At 55.9% G+C, this 21,790-nt stretch overlaps 2 protein-coding genes across 4 annotated transcripts in view; one reads left to right on the top strand and one right to left on the bottom strand.

The window, feature by feature from the left end:
- The window catches only part of NAP1L4 (nucleosome assembly protein 1 like 4), a 34,405-nt gene extending 14,441 nt beyond the window's left edge, over positions 1–19,964 (bottom strand). Inside the window, exons 1-8 of one of the 3 annotated variants that reach the window (XM_059710749.1) lie at positions 19,870–19,964; positions 12,497–12,527; positions 11,943–12,001; positions 9,714–9,813; positions 7,802–7,943; positions 7,489–7,575; positions 6,143–6,274; positions 2,556–2,627 (exon numbers count right to left, since the gene is read on the bottom strand). In XM_059710749.1, the coding sequence (XP_059566732.1) occupies positions 2,556–2,627; positions 6,143–6,274; positions 7,489–7,575; positions 7,802–7,943; positions 9,714–9,813; positions 11,943–12,001; positions 12,497–12,510 (606 nt within the window). In that variant the 5' untranslated portion in view covers positions 12,511–12,527; positions 19,870–19,964. Of the gene's footprint in view, positions 1–2,555; positions 2,628–6,142; positions 6,275–7,488; positions 7,576–7,801; positions 7,944–9,713; positions 9,814–11,942; positions 12,002–12,496; positions 12,528–19,845 lie in introns of all 3 variants that reach the window. The other 2 variants (XM_059710747.1, XM_059710748.1) reach the window with 2 other exon arrangements.
- DHCR7 (7-dehydrocholesterol reductase) overlaps positions 508–21,790 on the top strand; it is a 205,507-nt gene continuing 184,224 nt past the window's right edge. The window contains exon 1 of the mRNA XM_059710738.1: positions 508–511. The gene's annotated coding sequence lies outside the window, so the exon portion shown is untranslated. The remainder of the gene's footprint in view (positions 512–21,790) is intronic.

Raw genomic sequence — 21,790 nt, 5'->3', positions numbered from 1 at the left:
AAAAAGGGCCCGGGGGGAGGGCACCACCTTCGTGCCCCCATCCCACACGTCAGTTAATGGTGCCCTCTGCCCAGCAGCAGAGGCGGGACTACTGTCTTCACCACAGTCACACCGAGAGTAGGAGCAGTCCTGCCTCACACAGCCCCGTGGTTATGGTGGACAAGACACGTGGGATTCTCTGTGCTGCTTGAAATTATTTCAAAATAGAGACCAGTACAGGTTATTGTTACAAAAAGGAAGTGTAAGACACAGTGCCAGGAGGAGCGGAACTGACCGCCTCTGGGCCTCACTGATGCGCACTCCCCTCCAGCGGCCCAGCCATTACACTAAAAGGACTGTCAGAAGCTTAAAGACCCGGGTTCCAGGATGCTGACCATGAGGCAACCATTCAGAACAGGGGGTGGGGGGGGGGGCATACAGGGACTGCTACGTAACCATCTACACCAAGAGGGGCAGTAAGAACGCTGTCCCGCCCAGCAGAGCGTGTGGCGTGGGAAGAGCAGCACGACAGTGTCTGCACGCGCTCGCTCTCACGCCCCTTGCTGCCATGTCAGAGCAGTGGCGCGGAGGGAAAAGCAGGTGCGGGCTGGCCCCTTCGTTCTGGGTCTTCTTTGCAGCTTTAACGTCTTAGATGGCTCATAATAACCGACAGGATAAGACTAAGGGGAACTGGCGGCCGCGTATCTCTAGCCGCTGGAGGCTGCCGCGTGTTCTCCAAGCTCGTGGAGTGAGCACACAGGACTCACGAGGAAGACTGGCTCGTGGCCACGCCGCTCGGGCTCCAGTCCTCGGGGAGCCACACCCGACACGTGGGCGAGAAAGCAGTGGAAGGAAAAACTCACAGCATCTTACAAGCCTGCTCGTACTGCAAAGAGCATTCCCATCGTATCAGCCCACCATGGCGGCAGGCGGTCCCCAGAGGGCGCTACAAGCCTCTCACAGTGAGGAGCCCAGACTAGGGGAGAGGCTGAGAGGAGGGCCCCAGGCCACCCCAGAGGCTGCAGTAGGAGAAAGGGGGTCACCTCCGCCACCAGAGTGGCCCTCAGCCTGGAGCAGGCATCTCTGGCTCATGCCCACACCTCCCCTGCAGAGGGAGAGCGGATGTCCCCTCGGGAGTTCAGCCGACAGGGAAGGGAAGGGACATAGATGGGCATGTCTCCCGGTCCCGCCTGCAGCACCAGGGAGAGAAATCCACTCACACGGGCCCTCATGCCCTCCCTGGGGCCGGGCTGTGACAGGGAGGGCGGGGAGACCCCGGCCAGCTCCTGGCCAAGGCCCCCAGCCCACAGCCCGGTGCTCGTCTCCAAGACCTGAGACAGAGCCACCAGCGAGCCAGTCAGTCCCGCCACTGACCCGCGGCGGCTCTGGATGGAGCCCGCCAGCCACCGCCAGACGGACAGGCCACGCGCAGGGCTCCTGGGAGCCCAGCCCAGCTGGACAGGTGCGCCACCCAACTGCTCCCAGGGGAGAGGGAGGGCTGGCTGGGCCTAATGGCAGGCAGACCACCCCCCACACTAACACGCTGTCTGTCTCAGGGGTTCTGGGAAGGGGTTTGTGACACATCAGAGCAGGCGAGCATGTTTTCAGTCTTATCTGCAGGTTGTTCTTTTTAAAAATCCTCATCCAAAGATACGTTTTTAATGTTTAGAGAAAGAGGAAGGAAGGAAGGGAGGGAGGGAGGGAGGGAGGGAGGGAGGGAGGGAGGGAGGGAGAGGGGAGCATTGATGTGAGATAGAAACATCCATCAGTTGCCTCCCATACACACCCTGACTAGGGATCAAACCTTAGCCTAGGTGTGTGCCCTAACTGGGAATCAAAACCACTACCATTTTAAATAAAATATATATATATATATATATATATATATATATATATATATATATATATTGATTTTTTTACAAAGAGGAAGGGAGAGGGATAGAGAGTTAGAAACATCCATGAGAGAAAAACATGGATCAGCTGCCTCCTGCACACCCCCTTCTGGGGATGTGCCCGCAACCAAGGTGCATGCCCTTGACCGGAATCAAACTTGGGACCCTTTAGTCCTCAGGCCGACGTTCTATCCACTGAGCCAAACCGGTTAGGGCCGAAACCACTACCTTTTGATGTATGAGATGAGGGCCCCAGCCAGGGTGGCCTGCAGGTGGTTTTTGGAACAGACACCTAGTAGGTTTCTGTTAAAGTGCCCCTCATATTCAAGAGAGTATATACTCACCACCCTTTCAAACCCATTTCAAAGACACATGAGATCCTCGAAAAACCCAGGAGCCACTCAGGGAAAGGATGGTAGAGGAACAAACTAGTGAGAAGCCACAGCACCTCAGCGGACACCACGTGGGACAGGGGAGTCCAGCCCGGCCTGACTCCTGCACCTGCCACCACCCAGCAGGCGGCCTGGGCGACCTGCCAGGCTGCCCTAATCCCCACCAGCATCTCGCTCAGGTCCCCTGGCAGGTGAGTGACGGGTCTGATTTCTCGCCTTGGACCCAAGCCCTTTCTTCGCCTTCACTGGCCTGACGCCCCCGGCACCAACCAGGAGCTCAATCAGTACTCACCATAGGCTGTCCAGGGTCTGAAAACTTCACTTTGATATCCTGCAGGTGTTTCAAGATCGGCTCATCATATTCCTAAACACAAAGAGGAACACAAAACCTGAGCTTTCTGAGAACAGCACGCGTCCTTGCGGAGTGGCTGCTGCATCCCTCCTGGTGGTGGGCGAGGGGCCCTGGTGGGTCCTCTCCTGGCCAAGTACTGACTCCAGGGAGCCACCCAAGCTGCTGCCCGACAGCTGGTCTGAGAGCAGCACCTTCAGTGCTGGGACCAGGGCCCCAGCTGCTCTCACAGGGCCCTGTGCCTGGGACCGAGGTGCCGCCCCCCAGCAGGCCGGTCCGGAGCATCTCTGAAGAGACAGAACCACAGGAACCACCTGGATCAGCTACGGCCACGGCAGCCACCCCCATCACACGGCCACTGGCATGTGGCAATACATCTCCCGAACCCACAGCAGTCACTCAGCGTCAACAACACACACGAGGCGTGTCTGAGACCCACAGCTCAGGCATCACACGAGGACTTCCAACACGGCTGCACGCTTTCACTCTGCGCGTCATCCACACGCAGTCACCAATGTCTGCATCTGAGAAAGTCCGAGAGAGACCAACCACAAGAGGATGACGAGACTCGAAACCCAGCAACCACATCCTACCGAGAGGCGCTCACCTGTGACAGTGACTGCTTGTTATTAGGAGAGAGAGGAAGGGAGGAAGGAGGGAGAGAGAGAAACACTGACAGGTGACTCCCGTGTGCACCCTGACCGGGGATCAAACCCGCCACCTTTGTTGGTGCCCAGGCTTGTGCTCCAACTCACTGAACCGCACTGGCCTGTTCTTTCTTTGCCCCTGAAGTCTGGGGAATGAACTAAAAGATTTCTTGAGGTTCCACTGAGTTCTAAGAATTGAGCCTGATAAACATCAAGTTCCTAATTTTAAATTCTTTTAACATAGAACAACTACAAAAAACCAGCAACACAGGCACATACCAAGTCTCTAGACAAAAAGGGACCGCAGTCCGAGATGTCAGATCCCGCCTCCAGAGGACACCTGGCCCAGACTGCACGTCACTGGTGTGCCCTGCCTCGTGCTAAATGCCAAGGAGAACGTCACCACCGGTATGCTGCCCAGCGAGATGCCCTCATGTGGGACCGTCCCACTCCTCCCTCAACCCGCAGTGCCCTCTGCTACGTCCCAAGTCCTGGAAATAACACCATGCTCCTCCCAGGCCTCGAGGACAGGAACTCCGTGGTCCCAGCGGAGCCCAACGTCCTGATGACAGGCTCAGAACTAGGGGCCCATAAGCTAGGCCCTGGGCACCACGGGGGGCTGAGTGGAAGCTGCTGTCCGGACCCTCTAAACCAGTGGTTCTCAACCTGTGGGTCGCGACCCCTTTGGCGGTCGAACGACCCTTTCACAGGGGTCGCCTAAGACCATCCTGCATATCAGATATTTACATGACGATTCATAACAATAGCAACATGACAGTTATGAAGTAGCCACGAAAATAATTTTATGGCTGGGTCACAACATGAGGAACTGTATTTAAAGGCCAGAAGGTTGAGAACCACTGCGTCTAAACCAGTGATGGCGAACCTTTTGAGCTCGGCGTGTCAGCATTTTGAAAAACCCTAACTTAATTCTGGTGCCGTGTCACATATAGACATTTCTTGATATTTGCAACCATAGTAAAACAAAGACTTATATTTTTGATATTTATTTCATATATTTAAATGCCATTTAACAAAGAAAAATCAACCCAAAAAATGAGTTCGCGTGTCACCCCTGACACGTGTCATAGGTTCGCCATCACTGGTCTAAACTCTCCTGCAGCATCCGCTCTGCCACCCCACGCAGAGCACCAAGCACTCAGTCGAGTCCATCTTCAGGAATTAACATCTGACCCGAATGGCCTCTCCGGCCCGACGCTGTCAGGTCAGTGCCAACGACCTCTCACTGCTCCCTCCGCTAGGAAACACTCTGGAGATGCCAGCCTGTCTTCCCACAGCTTTAAGACGCTCTGCGGCCTACACACCGAAGCAGGCCATGATACAGAGGTGCTGGGAGAACGAAGGAGACACCTCACTGAAGTAGGCCTCAGCTACTGCCCTCAACACCAGGAAATGCGTGCAAGTAGCAGCCACGCCATCCCTGGACGGCTACCCAGCACCAACAGCCAGGTCACCAAGCAAGTCACCTACTGGCACCAAAAGCCCCATCATGACAAGCCTGCCACACACACAGCGTGCCCCACCCAGACCTGAGAAATCGGGCCCTGCATGCCCCGGGATGGGCACAGCTGCCGAGGTCTGAGAGAGCTAACCGGCTCTGCTCCGTGGCGACTTCCCACCCTGGGCACCCCAGAATCCGGGAACTTCTACCCACACCTGGGACTGTCAGGGACGTGGAGAAGCAGAGGCACTGAGGCTGCTATTGAGTTGTTTTTGTTTTGTTTTTCTTTGCTATTGAGTTTTAAAAGTTGCCCAGGTGCCTGGCTGGCGTGGCTCATTGGTTGAGTGTCAACCTATGAACCAGGGGGTTGCGGTTTAATTCCCGGTCAGGGCACAATTCCCGGGTTGTGGGCTCCATCCCCAGTGGGGGGCATGCAGGAGGCAGCCGGTCAATGATTCTCTCTCATCATTGATGTTTCTCTCTCTCTCTCCCTCTCCCTTCCTCTCCAAAATCAAAAATGTATTGGGGAAAAAACAAGAAGTTGCCCAGGTGATTCTAAAAAGCAGTCTGGGTGAGGTCTGCCATAGAGCCTTCAATTTTCCCAATGAATTTCTGACGTGTGGCATGGTCTGGTTTTCTTAAACCCCGACTTGAACTTGTGCATGAAAAGGAGGCTGAGACAGGAAAACACGCTGTCGCAAGCCGCGTATCTCAGACGCGGCCCTGTCAGTTGAAGGGGAGCAGGAAATGGACTCCTCACATCCTGTCCTGAGTCTCGGCCCACGGAGACTGCACAATAGGCCTGTTTCATAGTTCAAACACCCACCAACGGAGAAGTGTAATAAGTATGTGTCAGTGCAAGTGTGTGTACACATGCACACACACACACACGCACACATTCTCACCCCTCACTTCCCGCCTGTCCACATCAGTGACATGGAGAAGGGTTGCCCTAGCCGGGTGATTAGGGTCGATACGCCAAGGTTGCAGGTTCGATCTCCAATCAGGGCACACACACAGGGCAATCAATAAATGCGTAAGTAAGTGGAACAAACTCATGTTTCTACTTCTCTCTCTCTCTCTCTTTCTCCCTCCCTCCCTCCCTTCTTCCTCTCTGAAATCAATAAATTAAAAAACAAAACAAAGACCAAAAAAAAAAGGAAAGGCGTCTGGAACCTGCTGACAGGCTTTCTGGGTGAGGCAGCAGCGCTTTCCCAGGAGGTGAACTGACCCAGGGCTCTGGCTCAGGCTGCAGGCTTCCCACTCCAGCTGCAGTAGGTGTGACTGGGGTCCCCACCAGGAATAACCTTCCTGTGAGGCCACGACTTCTCCAGAGTGGGGCTCCCAGGAGTGCCTTTCCCCTACAGTGAACCCCCGAGGAGCTCACACGCAGTCGTAAGACCAGGATGGAGCGTGCTCACCTGGACCAGCTCGCTCAGCATGTCCACGTTTCTGAAGATGGTGAACCAGAACTCGGGGATCCCTCGGGGGGCGGGCTCCTCTGCTGCCTCGGCTTCTTTCTCTGCGATGACGACTTTGCTTTTCATGTCTCCCTACAAAGTAACAACGCAGAACAGGACAGTTACCACCAAGCAACAAGTCAACAAATCCTCCACGCTCGACGCAGACCATCATTCCAGAATCCCGCACCAACTGCCGTCACAAACCCTGGTCCTCTGACCCTACATTCCAAGACCCAAGACTGCCGAGCAGGTCACCATGGAAAGGTTTCCGGGACAAAGCGTTCAAGGCACTCCGTCCAGGCGTAATTCCACCAAACCATTTAAATCGGCGGAAAAGCTCCAGAGGGGTCAAAGGCCACATACCGGGCAAGGCTGCGCAGTGCTGGCTCCACGAGGCCCCCACCTGGGGGTGATCACCCACTACCACACGCAACTCCCGTGGCTTCCGCCACCAGAACTGCCAACCACTTTGTCCGTCCAAGGCCAGGGAGACGCTCTACCTGCCGCCTCAGCCAGAGGCACTGTGCCCACACGAGGGCGGGGACCAGAAAGGCTAGGTGCCCGTGTAGGTCAGGGCCGCGGGAAGGTGGGAGTGCGGTGCCACTGGGACCTTACGAGGAAACGAGCGGAGACAGGTTTTTCTTGAGCAAAAAGGATCTGATTCACAAGGATACTGACCCGCAGCCACAGCTACGACCAGGCCAGGTTCTGCGTGTTTTTAGATCAAAACACATCGCTACCAAAACTAGCATATTCTTCACAAATGCCCATAAAAGTGAATTTTACAGATTGAAGCTACTTGTCTCCCAAACACAAGATCCGGCTGGCAGAGTGAACCTATGGCACTGGAATGGGCCGTCAGGTAAGAGGCTGAGAGCAGGTGACGGACAGGGCCCGTCACTGAAAGTACCCGTAGCCCACTGATCTCGTGGTCACGTGGCGAGGCGCTCTGGCCACCTCCTCACCACCCCGTCTGCTGGTGACCACAGCACGCCTGGCTGCGCCCGTCACTGAGGCTAACGACCTCTGCTCATCGGATCTGCTATCTCCCTGCAGACAGTGCAGAGCTGCTCTGGGTCACTGAGCGACGCGGGGGACGGTGCCTGCTCCACTGCATGAGCTGACGGCACCGTCAGATGCCAGGCCCACGGCTGCTCAGTATTCAGCCATAAGAAACCAACACCTGACCTCAGGGTGGAACAGCACCTCCTGCCAGGAGCGCTTTTCTTTGTAAAGTCATGTTGCGCATTAAGACCATTAAGAGACGTTTCTTGTGTGTCACAGTGCGAAAGAGAACAACTTACGGCCAGTTTGTCCTCCTCTTCATTCTCGCTGTGCCACTCGGATTCCGCATCTGTCGGCTCAACGTCACCAGTGACGAACTCCCTTCTCTAAGTGAGAGCGAGACCTTCTTAGAGTCATGTCATTCGGAAAGGCAGGAGTTAAGGCCGTGAGTTTCCAAACAATGGCCGTGAGAAGACTGAAACCTGGACGCTCCTATCACTTACTCTAAGCTTCGGTCTAGGACTTAAAGAACAGCTCGGGGTGATTTACTGGGCAATGTGGGTGCTCGGCCTCAACGGTCTGAGACGCGCGAATCAGAGGAGATGCTCCCACCTTGTCAAAGAGAGGCTGGTACAGCGCCGCGTACTTCCTCTCCAGGTCATGGACCTCTTCGTAGAACTTGGCTTCTATGTGAGCGCACTTCACCTGGAGTTGTTTCAATGCGTTGATTCTTCTTTTCACGGCTTTAGGTAAACTAGAGAGAAAGCAGAGAAGAAAACTGTCACATGCTTGCAACATCTCAGTGGCATGCTTTTCTGTTTTATTAAAATAAATTTAGGTTAACACAGAATTAACATCCTTACTATGAAAAAGATAAAATCATTAAGAAAAGGCCCGACCGGCGGGGCTCAGTGGTTGAGCGTCGCCTATGGACCAGATCATCACGGTTCAATCCCGGTCAGGGCACAGGCCCGGGTTGCGGGCTCCATCTCTAGTGGAGGGCGTGCAGGAGGCAGCCGATCCATGATTCTCTCTCACCACTGATGTCTCTCCCTCCCTTCCTCTCTGAAATCAATAAAAATATATTTAAAAAAGAAAAGGGCACACATCCCAACAGGGGGGAAACAGTGTGAAGGAAGCCGAGGAAATAATTCACAAAATAAAAATAATCGAACACAGAAGAAACCTCCAATCTCATTAATTTTTAAAACATTTTCATTGATTTTTAGACGGAGAGGAAAGGAGAGGAAGAGAAGAGCAACATTGATGTGAGAGCAGAACATCCATCAGCTGCCTCCTCCATGTCCACCACCAGGGATTAAGCTCACAACCTGGGCCTGTGCCCTGACCGGGTTTCGAAGAAGCAACCTTTGGGTGCATGGGACAACACCCAACCAACTGAGCCACACCAGCTAGGGCCGTCCAGTCTCATTAAACGTCCAAAAGAACGTAAATTAAAAAGAACTCCTGCCATGGCGGCTGTGGCTCACCAAAGTCCCCTGTGCTGGGTAAGCCAGACCCAGGCCACCTCAGTGTGAAGGGCCTTTCCAGACCCCCGTCACCCTCCTAGAACGAGTGGGGGAGGTGGACACAGGCAGCAGAGAAAGTTTCACAAGAGGTGACACACACTGCAATCTGTACTGCTTCCCTGCACGAGGTACACATTTTGAAATCACTTTCTAACTTCTGAAGTCTTCCTCATGCAGTAAGAACAACAAAAGGTTCTAAGCAAACTGGTCCCTGCTGTCCCCTGGCCATCCGGAGTCAGTGACATAGCGACCGTCTCCCCACAACAGGCACCTGACGTGCAGCGTGTCTGTCCCCCGCTCTAAGCCCGAGAACTGGAAAGCACTGCCACGACTCTCCCACTGCTGCCCGCTGCACTGCAGCCACCGACAGCCTGCAGGTGCCTCCCAGCAGCTCCCGAGAGCCTGCTGTCTGGGCAAAGCAGACCCAAGGGCCACTCCCCTCCCTCACAGCCTGGAACACGCTGAGCCCTGCACTGGGAACCGTGGGGGGGTGGGGGGGCGCGTCTAAGACCAAGCCCCGGTCTGGCTGCCAGGCAGGAGCCCAGCAGCGGCCCTTCCTCAAACAGGAAGACAGCCCAGCCGGAAGGGAGAGCTGCCCAAGGAGCCCTCACTGGGCAGCCCCAGGACACAGCCTCTCCCGAAAGAGCCGTTGGTGGTGTTGCAGGCACTGGAGGTCAGTCAGGGAGGAACGGCTCACAGCTGACAGCCACCAGAAGAGACAGCGTCCCGCCCTCACCTGCACCCGTTCCCTGCCAACTCCTTCCCTGTGCTGCTCGACTCAGTCTCCCATGGCCACAGAATGGCCTCTGGGCCAGCGACCAGAGCGCCCACCTGCTGCGTTCTTTCTCCAGGTCTGAGTCCCTCTGCAGACCCTGCGCCCGAGCCAGCACTCCCGGCTGATGGAAGCACCATTCCTATTCTAAGGAACAGGAAAGTGGTTTTCCTTCTCCCTCATTCCTGGAAGTTGGACCGCGCCTCGCCCACAGCATACTTACGTCTCGATGTAGCTGGAAGGAGTGTGGGAGACACTGTCGAGCCGCTCCTGCAAGGCTGCCAGAACCTGAGGGTTCTGCATCACCTGATCGGTGAGCTTCTCTACAAGTTGAAAACAGGGCCAAACAATTCACCATCTGCCCACCACAGCCCAGCCAAGTCAGCCACCAACACAAACCCACTCAGCCTGCTCGTCCACTCTAATTTCTAAGCGTGGCCAGTGGCAGCTAAAACACGCTGTGACAACATTCCGGTGCACGCTCAAGGCAGTGGGTATTTATGCGCACCACCTAAGTGGGCGGTTAAGGCCCGCAGGAGGCTACCGAGAGATTTCCGGGTCTCATCTTGGCTGTTTAAGCTCCAAACCTCCCAAGTGAGGACGTCACTTCCGGTCACCCTGCCTTCACTCCCCAAGTCCCCCGTGGGGCCCAGAAGCCGAGGACAGGGGTAAGCGGACAGCTCCTCAGAGTGAATCAGTGCCCAGGTGTGTCCAGCACACAGCCCGGGAAGCCCGGCCTCACCAGTCAGTTCCCTGTGGCCAGACTTCCCAGGTGTCCTCTGGTCCTTCACCGGCACCATCCTCCTGCGCACACCCACCCCCTGCACCGCTGTGTCCTCACCAGCTCCTCGCAGGTCACACGGCCCTCACAGCGCACACTCCAGACAGCAGGAGGGGTGTCACCATGCTGCACTGTGACCATGGCGTGGGCCACTTAGGCCACGGCACAGGCTCAAGTTTGCTGAGCCAATCCCCTCTTCCTGCCACTGTGCAGACAGCCAGACTCAAAGGTCGTCGCACCTGGGAGTTCTCCAGCCTTTGTAAGAACGTGCGTGGGCAAGCAGAACGCACCAAGCAGGCCCTCAGTTTAACTACAAGCAACCACTGCCAGGAAGCGCTGTGTTGAACGCATGCAACTGTGTCTACACACAACCCTACGCTATGTGCACGCACCTTCTCTGGCTCTGGCTGCTGCGAGGCCTAGACACAATGACACTAGTACCTGCACCTGGGGGTTTCACTCTCCCCGCTAATAAAAACAGAGCCCCTTGGGTAACGGACAGAGCCAAGTCGGGGCAAGGAAAGTTCAAAGGAAAATGGAACAGGATTTATGCCCCAAAGCTCAAGAAAAGCCCTGGAAGTGATGGGGACACAGCCAGCCTGAAGGGACTCCGCTCATCAAGTGGAACAAATCCTGCACCAACAAGAGTAATGATGGCAACTGGTAAGGCACCGACCAGCAGGTAACCCACGTCTCTATGGTAACCCGGGGGGGGGGGGGGGTCAGAGCTGTGGTCTGTGGCAGGACGGTCAGAATTAGGAAACACCTTTGCAGCCCGGGGTCGTTACTGGTGCAGCCAGGATCACCGCGGTGCGGACACCAGGTGAGCGCCTCCTGGAGAACAGGGACCCACAGGGGCCAGCACAGTGGATAAGGAAAGGGCCCTCGGGATGGAGGTCTGGCAGACGCTGCCTTAACCAAGTCACCAACGCCAGCCCCCGCCATGGGCCCAGCTGCGCTTCCCGCTGCACAAGGTCGCCCCCGTGGCAGCCAAACTGCTGCCCCTGAATCTCAGGAGGGAAGAGCAGAGCACCCAGGGCGTGGCATCCACAAGACACTGGGCACCGTGTCGCTGCGCCAAGGGCGAGGGGTGGGGCTCCCCAGCAAAGGACAGAACACCAGGCAGCACACTCGCTTCCCACGGGCTAGTCCCGGGGAGCACGGCCGTGAAGAATGCGGGAAGGGGAGCTACACACACGACTGCACACGGCATCGTATTCATGTTATACTTCTTGGGGTGGTGATGAGGATTCCTCCCAGTTTCTAGGGAATTTACACTAGATTGTCTTAGCGACTCTTTGAGCCAGTATGTCCACAACTTGTTTTCAAGAAGTTCAGGGGGCCTTTCTGAAGTAGAAGGGGAAACACACCCATGAATTCATGGGGAAATGGGCATCTGGGATCTGCTTCAGCACAATCGGAAGAGAAGGCGCGGATGAGAGAGGCTGGTCGTTTGTTAACCGACGCTGACGCCAGCGACGTCTGAGTTTCCTGTGAAGCGTCTCTTGGACGCTGTGCTGATTTTCATCTCATCGCGCCACGTTCCCCTGAAGCCTGAGGAGGAGCCCTTTGTGGTCAGAGCAGCCGCTCTTCCTGCCGCTGCGCAGACCCAGTGTGGAGGCCGCTCTGCACGCCAGCCCTCCAGGTGCGCGCCTCCCCCAGCGCACTGACCTGTTGCACTTGCATCTTTAGCAGCTTCCAAGGAGTCTGAAGGAGCCCCGTCTGAAAAGCTGGAGCGGCGTGTCGAAAATAAGAAGGTGTTACTGTAAAGAAAGCTCCTAAGGTGAGTAGCACAGGCCATCTTATGTAACCGTTAAGAGGTGTCAACAGTGACTTCAAATTTGGTGGAAGAGAACCACAGACACACGTGGTGCATACCAGAGACTTAGTTATTAAAACACCCTCCCACTTAATAAAATAACCCCACCATCATCCTGGGCCCCCCACATGCCACCCCCAACAGTTCTAATTTCCAACCCTCATCAAAGCTTCTGAATTCTCAGCTCTACAACTTCACATAATCCCGCTGCTCTGAGACCGAACCCACCACCCAACCAACAAGGACCCGTGGCCTGGATGGCTGCTGAGCAAGAAAAGCCACCTTCCCCAGCCGGGAGGACACAGCGCCCACAGTGCTCTGTACGTAGCCACACAAACGCGAAGGCTTGCCTGTTGCTCATCACCTAAAATGTGAACGCCAATCAACAAAGTTCATCTTGGCTTACCTGTTATCTGCCATCTGAATGTTTTTATCTCCTACAAATTAAAGAAGAGTTGTAACAATTAACATCACTAAACAACTACAAACAAAAAAATGTGTCAAACGCACCCTTTTACTAGTATTGTCTATACGGATGCGAACTACTTACTGGGGCGGAAGGGTGGGGGGACCCAGGAGGGAACTTTCTGGGGTGATGAAAATGCCCAAAACCTCGAATGGGGTACTGTCACCCAGGTGCACACACTTCTCACAGCCCATCAAATCCTACACTTAGGATCTGTACGTTTCAGTGTGTGCACACTTTACTCACAAAACATTTCTCTTGTTGGTACTAAAATGACCAGACTTCAGAATAAAAACAATTCTAATTTGCCTTGTCTCTGTAAGTTTTAGCAACAGGAATATATATATTGTGATAGGCCAACTACTTTAGAGCAATTCAAAGCATTTACTGGCATGAACACTGTCTTTAAAATAATACACATATATTATATATATATATTATATATTTATACACACACATTTTTTTAATTTCAGAGAGGGAGAGGGAGAGATAGAAACATCAATGATGAATAACAATCACTGACTGGCTACCTCCTGAACAGCTTACACTGGGGATAGAGCCTGCAACCCCGGCATGTGCCCTGACCAGGAATCAAACCCTGACCTTCTGGTTCATAGATCGATGCTCGTACATTTATCTTTCAAACTCTAACTTAAGAATGATTTTTTAAAATATATTTTTATTGATTTCAGAGAGGGAGAGGGAGGGAGGGAGATAGAAACATCATCGATAAGAGAGAATCATGGTTCGGCCGCCTCCTGCACGCCCCCTAGTGGGGATTGAGCCTGTGACCCAGGCATGTGCCCTTGACGGGAATCGAACCCAGGACCCTCGGTTCGCAGGGGCCAACGCTTTCTCTATCCACTGAGCCAAATCGGCCAGGGCTTAAGGATGATTTTTAAAGTTACTACTGCCTGGCCGGTGCGGCTCAGTGGTTGAGTATCCACCTATGAACCAGGAGATCATGGTTCGATTCCCCACCAGGGCAAAAGGTAGGATTGAAGGCTTGATCTCCAGCAGGAGGACACAGGCAATCAATGATTCTCTCTCACAATGATGTTTCTCCCACCCCTCTTCCGTCCCTTCCTTCTGTTCTCTATGAAAAGCAATGGAAAAAATATCCCCAGGAGAGGATTAACAACAAAAATTTAGTATGCCAAGTTGAACGTCAATTTATGAAACACAGTCCCGAGGCTCATCAGATTTTCCTACTTCTAAAGGGCAACTCAGTTAAAAGATGAAAGGGATACAGGCAAAAGAATCTAAAGTTTCAGAAGAATGCAGGCATGCATGCGGGCTCCCTACGAGCTCATATTCTAAATGTGGACTCGCACGCACGCTTCATGGTGGCACCAGTAAGCCCTTTGCTTCTAGTTATCAACTCTCAATCCCACTTTTACCTCAAACAAGAACACACTTTTCAAGGGGAATTTTTTTTCATTTTTGTGGCAGATTATCCAGCATTATGTTGAACCCTTAATTTTAAACTGAAAACATCCAGTGCACAGCTAGAGTAATAATATTGTTTCAAATAGGGCCACTCTGTGAGAGAAAGAAGGCCTGAGCTGGGGAATATACCAAAATTTTTACAGCTTTATTATGTCTTAATCACGTCAAAGATCCTCAATGTCTTTTCATGAGGTAAATGAACGATTAACCCACTGCATGCCATAAGTGTCTGTAGATGCAAGCGGCGGATCGAACCCACACGCCACGCGAGTCTATTAAAAAAAAAAATGTTTTCCCTAAGTGGCAGCCCTGACCAACTTTAAAATCACTTTTCGTGAGAATTTTTAGCTGAAAATATTTAAGAACACCTGAATTGTGAGTAATAAATATAGTGGTAAAGGTTCTTGTTAAACATAACCTTCACTTAGCAATTTTTAAAAAAGAGCCCTAGCCAGGCTCAGTGGATAGAGCGTCAGCCCGAGGACTGAAGGGTCGGTCCCAAGTTCCATTCCGGTCAAGGGCATGATCTGTTATGGGTTGGATCCCGGGTCAAGGCGTGTGCAGTAGGCAACCAATTGATGTCTCTCTCTCACATCGATGTTTCTCTCCGTCTCTCCTTCCCTTCCACTCTCTTTAAAAATCAAAGGAAAAATATCCTCAGGTGAGGATTAACAACAACAAAAAAGAGGTGTCTAGGACCTAAACATATTCAGACTGAAATTATAATCTAACCGATTTCAATCCTAAGTAACGATGATAATCTAATTCAATATATACACACTTCCTTCCTTCCTCAGGCATTTATCAGATTTCACCTCGAAAAGCACATATAGCCCAGCCGTGGGGATCAGTTGGTTGAGCGTAATCCCATGCACCTAGAGGTTCGATTCCGTGGTCAGGGCACATGCCGGGGTCTTGGGTTCCATCCCCCGTAGGGGGCATGCAAGAGGCAGCCAATCGACATTTCTCTCTCATCAACAGAAGTTTCTATCTCTCTCTCTCTGCCTAAAATCAATAAAAACATACTTATCTCTATCTATATTTATAGATATCTACCTTCAATCCTCATCTGAGACCAAGAATCAAACCCAAGACCCTTCGGTGCATGGGCTGATGCTCTAACCAGCCAGGGCATTAAAACAATTTTTAAAAATAATAAAAAAGCACATATATTTTTACAGATGAATAAGACTGGCAACTAATTAACGCAGCTGTATATTAGGTATAGGAGAGATCACTACTTTTGTGTATGTTTGAAACTACTTCTTAGGATGTTTTAGGAAAAGAACGGATAATCGACGGTGTTTGTCTTCCCACTGACAAACACGCTCCATGAGGGCAGGGGCCTGTCTCCTCGCTCAGTGCAGCCACCCCTGTGCCCAGCACGGGTCTGGGCAGGACACAGGCCAAGCGTTCACTGCTCCTGAGTGACAGTGCCCTGCGTCACCTGGATGCAGCAAGGCTCAGGGACCACGAACACCTGGCTTCTCCAGGGCAGTTCCTGGGACATGCAGGAAGCCATGTCCGCTTGCCCGATGGCGCTGCCCCCCCGGCAAGAGTGGACTGTCTTTTTCAGAAACTTGCTAGAGACCAAGCCCTGTTTTCAGGAAGAAAATAAAAACCTACTTCCTTTCTGTAACCAAAACACTATTTCACTCAAGGCAGTGGCCTTCCTTGCTTAGCTCCGGTTTCCTCCTCTGCCCCGTTCTCTGCACGTCATTAGCATATAGCTGAGCAAGGCAAACACTGGAAGGTCTTTCTTCAGCCAGAACTGCAAGAGCCGTCACCGTCAGTAAGGCTTGCCCTCTCCACCTCACAGCCCCAATCCCTAGTCCTTCTCTCTACTTTCAAAAGCCCCCAGACCAGGGGCCCCTTTAAACAGGGGCCAGTTCCCTGTCCCTCAGACATTCCACACATGCGCACTGCGGGCCCGGGACAAGTCGGCTGCTAAGCAGGACAGGCAGCGGCGGCAAAAACACCCGGCGGGCCGGGTAAATGTTTTCGGGGGGCCGCATGTGGCCCGCGGGCCGTAGTTTGAGGACCCCTGCCCTAGACCGTCCAACTCGTCTATGGAAACGCAGGAGGGGAAGGTCCCCTTCACTGACTGATGGAGGGATGCGAAGCACTGAGCTGTTTGGTGATAACTGGGCAAACAAATGTTTCAAATCAGAACACAACTGCACGCTTATGACCTTTCTACATAAATACTCAAAGTGTAAAGGTGATCTTTCTGCCACAAAACTATCAAACATAAATCTCATCTTAAAAACAACAACCTTATTTTTTAAACGTTTTTATTGATTTTAGAGAGAGAGGAAGGGAGAGAGAAACATTAACAATGAGAGAGAATCATTGATCGGCTGCCTCCTGCACGCCCCCCACTGGGAATCAAGCCTGTAACCCAGGCCTGTGTCCTGACTGGGAATCGAACCTGGGACCTTGTGGTGCATGGGAGGACGCACAACCACTGCACCATGCAGGCTGGGCTCACCTTGTTTTTAAACAGGCTTTTTTGAGGATATTAATAAAATGAACAGTATATTATTTAAAAAAATAAAAAGTCCAGCCCTGGCTGGTGTGGCTCGGTTGGTTGGCGAGGAGGGGGCCGGACCTAAAGGTTGGGGTTGGATTCCCCATCAAGACACATGCTCAAGCCATAACCAGTGTGGCTCAGTGGATGGAGCGTCGGCCTGCAGACTGAAGGGTCCCAGGTTCGATTCCGGCCAAGGGCATGTACCTTGGTTGTGGCCACATCCCCAGTAGGGAGTGTGCAGGAAGCAGCTGATCGATGTTTCTCTCTCATCGATGTTTCTAACTATCCCTCTCCCCTCCTCTCTGTAAAAAATCAATAAAAAAAATAAAATACACAGGCTCAGGTTGTGAGGCTTCATCCCCAGCAGGGGGTGAGCAGGAGGCAGCCTAATGACATTTCGCTCTCACATAGATATTTCTCCCTCTAAAATTCAAGAAAAAAAAAATCTTAAAAAAAACAGTCCCAAAGACCCAAACTGAAGCCGCTTAGTTACAACAGCGGACAGAGCAGCCTTACTTGCAAGAGGAAATTGAAGGCTGCACGTGCTTACGGCCAAAGGTAAAGATCACTAAGCGATCTTCTATAGTCTTCTGCCTACAAGCAGGCACTGCCTCTCCAGTTACTGAAGGCTCCTGAAATTTAGAATTCAATGGCAAACAAGGGAAAGCAGCCCTGCTCTCTGAAGAGGACGGGGTGGAAAACCGAGGGCATCAAATGGGAAAAAGAATCGCCATCTTTTTAATCCTCAGGAGGAGATAGTTTTATCGACTGGAGAGGGAGAGAAACATCCCTGTGAGAGAGAAACATCGTCGGTTGCCTCCTGCACGGGCCTCACCTGGGGATGGAACCCACCACCTGGTAGGTGCCTGGCACCAGACAGCATGCCCACTCCGCCACACCGTCGGGCACAAACTATTCCTTAGAATGTTCTGTAGCAGTAAAAGCACCGTTTTCACGGCCCATCGGTAAGGGTCTCCCAGGACCACGTGCTCATGGACAAATCTCCGGTGGCAGCTCGGACAGGCAACTGCTGTCCACGAGGAGAGACCACGCCATGGGCTCCGACGGGCACCGTTTCCCACTGTGATCCCACATCAGTGCCTCCTACGTCCACCATCACCCCGCTGGCAGGACGGCAGTTACCTAGTGTCAGTCTTCTACTTCGATGCTACCTACATTTCCCTTTAAAAACAAGAGAAGCCCTGGCTGGTTGGCTCAGCGGGTAGAGCGCTGGCCCGCGGAGTGAAGGGTCCCGGGTTGGTTACTGTCAGGGGCACGCACCTCCCTTGCGGGCTCAGTCCGCGCCTGACCAATCGCTGTGTCTCTCACATCCATGTTTCTTCCTGTTTCTCCCCCCCTTCCACTCGCTCTGAACATCAATGGGAGGACATCCTGGGAAGGATGAAGAGCCAAACAAACAAGAAACCACAGGCACAGCCAAGCAGGCCCTTCACCGGCAACCTCCACCTGCCTCGAGTTCCTCAGCTGCCCACAGCCGACTCTCCCCAAACAAACCAAATCAGTTAGGCCCTCGGCCCACATGAGCCACCAAAACAGCTTTAAAACACTGGAAAGCTTCCCACAAACAACGGAAAGGGAAAACTAAGAAACAAGCACTCCCGAGCTCCACCATGCCTCTGTGCACGAGGCCACCCTCCTGCTGCTGGAAAGGGAAATGGAAGAGGCGAGCTGACAGCTCCTGGTAGGAGAGGCCCCCAAACCCTCCCAGGCCAGGGGGACCCCCCCCCACTCCAGGTCCTTCAACCACAAACCACCCGCCGCCGCACAGAGCCTCCTCCCACTCCCGGGAGTCCATCACCCCAAAGGCCCATCACAAGCCACGCCTGTGTCCTCAGAACCCCGTTTACTGAGGCCGTCGAACCACAAAGACAAAGCCGGCTCCTGCAAAGCACTGACTTTCTCCGGCCACATTCCGCGTGTTGTGTGAAATAACTGGCTCTCAAAGGGGCTGCGATGCAGACACCGGCCGGACCAGGGAAAGGCCTGCGGCGCCCACAGTCACGCCGACTCGCACACCTCAGGGAAGCGCTCTCCTCGCCCGGGAAGCGCCCCGAGACCCGGGAGGTCCAGTCCGGTCCGGCCCTGGGCACCCACCTGCGGGGCGACGCCTCCCCTCCCGGCCGGCGCTCCAGGGGGCTGAGCTTTGCAACTCTGTTCGCACCGGCCGGCAAGGAAGAAACAAGGTTCCGCGTCCCCGGCCGGCAGAGCCGCTCCCTGCCTGGGGCTCCTCTCCCGGGTCGGCCGGGGCGCGCCCCCCGCCTGCCTTCCGGGGCCCAGGGCACCCGCCGTTGCCCCGCCGCCCGCCAGCTCAGTCCGCGGCGGGACCAGGAGCCGCGCCGGGTTATCAGCGGCGCCACGGCCGACCCACCGGAGCCAGCGGGGCTCGGCGCGCGGATCCGACGCGAAAACTTCCCTCCCGCCGCGGAGGCCGGACGGCGGGGCCGAGCCCAGGTGCCGCTCCCGGGCCCCGACCGGAGACTCGGCGGCGACGGCGCCCCGGTGCCCGTCCCGGAGGGGCAGCTGGGCGCCGGGAGGCAGGCACTCGGGGCACAGGCTCCGCACGTCCAGGTCCCGCCTCACGCGAGGCTCCTGCACAGGGAAAGGGCCCCCCGTGTGTGGGGTGCGCGCTGGCGGCGGGAGCGGGGAGGCGGCAGGGGACCCCGCGGCTGCCGCGCGGGCTCGGACAGGCCCTCCGGCCGCGCACCCGGCACGCGGACACGAAGCGAGGCCGCCGGGTGGGAAGGGAGCGAGGGCAGGGACTTCCCCGCCCGGGACGTGCGCGGTGGCGGGAAGCGGCCCCGCAGCCGGCACCCCGAGTCCTTCGTGGGCGGGGGCCCCACACGGCGCCAGCCACGCGGTCGTGTCTCCTCGTAAACACACCCACCCCGCCCCGCGGGCGTCGGGAGCCGAGCCGCCGGGGTCCGGGCCCGCTCGGCGCCGGCAGCGCCAGTCCCGGAAACAAAGGCCCGTCGGCGGCTCCGCGCCCCGGGAGCCCAGCCCGCCCGGCCCCGGCTCGCTCGGGCGGCACGGGCGGGGCCCGGCCCGCGACGTGAACCTTCCCGGGGCCGCCGCGCGGGAACAAAGCGCCTCCTGACCTTCAGGGCCGCGCCGGGGCGGGCGGAGCGGAGAGGAACGTCCGCCGCCCGCCGCCGCCGCCCGGCCTCCCGGCGGGCCCGCGAGCCGCCGCCGCCCCGGCCCCGCCCCTGCCGCCGCGGCCTCCCGAGGGCGGCCAGCCTGCTCCCCGGCCCCGGCCCCCGGCCCCACGGCCACCCCAGCGCGCCGTTACCCGGCCGAGAACGCGCGTCCGCACCTCACGCCTCCTGCGGCAGTGGCGGCGGCCGTGGCTTCGCTTGCTCCTCTGATAGCGCCGCCGTGGCCGCCAACAACGCCTCCGCCTATTGGCCGAGCCCACTGGCCCCGCCCCCCACGAGGAAGGCGGGCTGCGATTGGACCGTTTCGGCGCAAGTCAATACGCCTCGGCGCCGTCGAAGACGACCAATCAGAGGCTGCGTCGCGCAAGACCCGGGAGCCCTATGCAAATCCAGGGTGCGAGGCCGGCCGCGTTCCCTCCGCCTCCGGGGCGCCTCCTCCCGGGTCTCCTGCCCCCGGGACGGCGCCCGCCAGCTCGGCTCCACCCCGCCGACCTCCCACGACCCTGTGGCCGCGTGACCGGCCTCCCTCCTGGAACCCGGGCCTCCTCCTGCCCCCGGGGCCTCGCACGTGGTCAGCCCCCCGCTCAGCCCCGGAGATGACAACTGGGTTGGAAAACCTGGTCCCCAGGCGGGGGCTGCGCGGGGCCTCGTGTCCATGCTGCACCTGAGACTGGGTTTTCGGTCGTTTCTTTAGAAACTTTCGTTTCTTGCGTGGGGTTGCGGGGAGAGTGTCTAACGCATCTTGAGCAAGGTGTGTCTGTCCTATGGTGCTGGGGGGGCGGGCATGACACCATCCAGAGGCCCCCGACTGCGGGGCCCTGCAGGGCATAAGGTCAAGGTGGCCGGGGCACCAGGCGTGACCCCACATCCGAGCCTCTGGCTGGGCACTGCGGGGGGAGGCCGGGTTCCTACTGCCTCGGACTTTCTGTGATGACCTGGCTTTGCGATCAGCCCGGCTGGGGCGGAGCCGGGGGAGGAGACAGACTCTACGACAGAAAAGACAGGAGCGTTTTCAGGTTCGGAGGCCTTTCCCCCCGTTTAATGAAGGCGCACGATCCCCGTGGGAGCCGCCCCCCCCACTGGTTGGGGGGCAGGAAGCTAGTCCTGGTCTTGGGGATCTAAGGAGGGGGGACTCCCCTCGGGTCACCTCAGCGAGCTGGGGGGAGGTGAGCTCACAAAGCCTCTCCAGTTGTCCGGGTGCTGGGAGCTGCGTTAATTCCCTCCGCAAGTGCCAGGAAGGGGGGCTCTCCCTCCAAGGCCAGGATAGGAATCCTGCCTCTCCCGGCTGCCGGGCTCCAGGCACTCCTGGGCCGTGGCCTCCTCACCCCCGTGCCCTCCGTCTCCCCGTGCCTCACCAGGCCTCTCCAGGCAATGCACTCGCACACAGACCCTCCTCCCAGTGCCCCGCGCTCTGTGCCCACCTGCGTGTGCGTCGGGGAGCACTGCCCGAGCCCCAGCCCTGTGGGTGTAGGTAGGCGGGGGACCAGTACATCCCATGTAGACGCACGGGGCAGAGGGGACTGGCATCCTCACCCCTCAGAGAGGAGCCCAGAGTCGTCCCCAGCCGGTGCCAGGCTCTGCAGGACACTGGCTGTAGCCTGGGGCTTTCCTGGCTCTTGTCTGGAAAACGGCTCCCTGCACACGAACTCTCCACGGGGAGTTAGCGTCACATGAGTGAGGAAAACCCACCCGACCCTGTCCCAGAGGCTCGGCCCTGCCTGCCGTGGTGCCGGCCCGCCCAGCCCGACACCCTGGCCACCTAAGGGGCTCTGTCCCCAGTGGGCATCGCTGACACCTGAGCCCTGGTTGGCTTCCCCAACCTGGCTTCCCACGTGATGACTTTACCGTTGTCCTGAGAGCTGTTAAGGGCAAAAACAGAATATTGGGGACCAGCGACAATGAGAAGAAACATGAATCCTGCTGTTATGGGCGATCGCTCTGTTCTGACAGCACCTGCCTGGGAGCTGCCCGCCCTGGGACAGGGGCGCTCACATCGGAATGCAGTCCATCCTCCTGTCCCAAGACCTGCCTACCGTCATGGAAAGATTTACAGCCTCGTGGCCGAAACCACCTCAGCCC

Source organism: Myotis daubentonii, chromosome 9 (assembly GCF_963259705.1).
Source record: "Myotis daubentonii chromosome 9, mMyoDau2.1, whole genome shotgun sequence".
NCBI classification, from domain to species: Eukaryota; Metazoa; Chordata; class Mammalia; order Chiroptera; family Vespertilionidae; genus Myotis; species Myotis daubentonii.
This window is presented reverse-complemented; position numbering and strand designations above follow the sequence as displayed.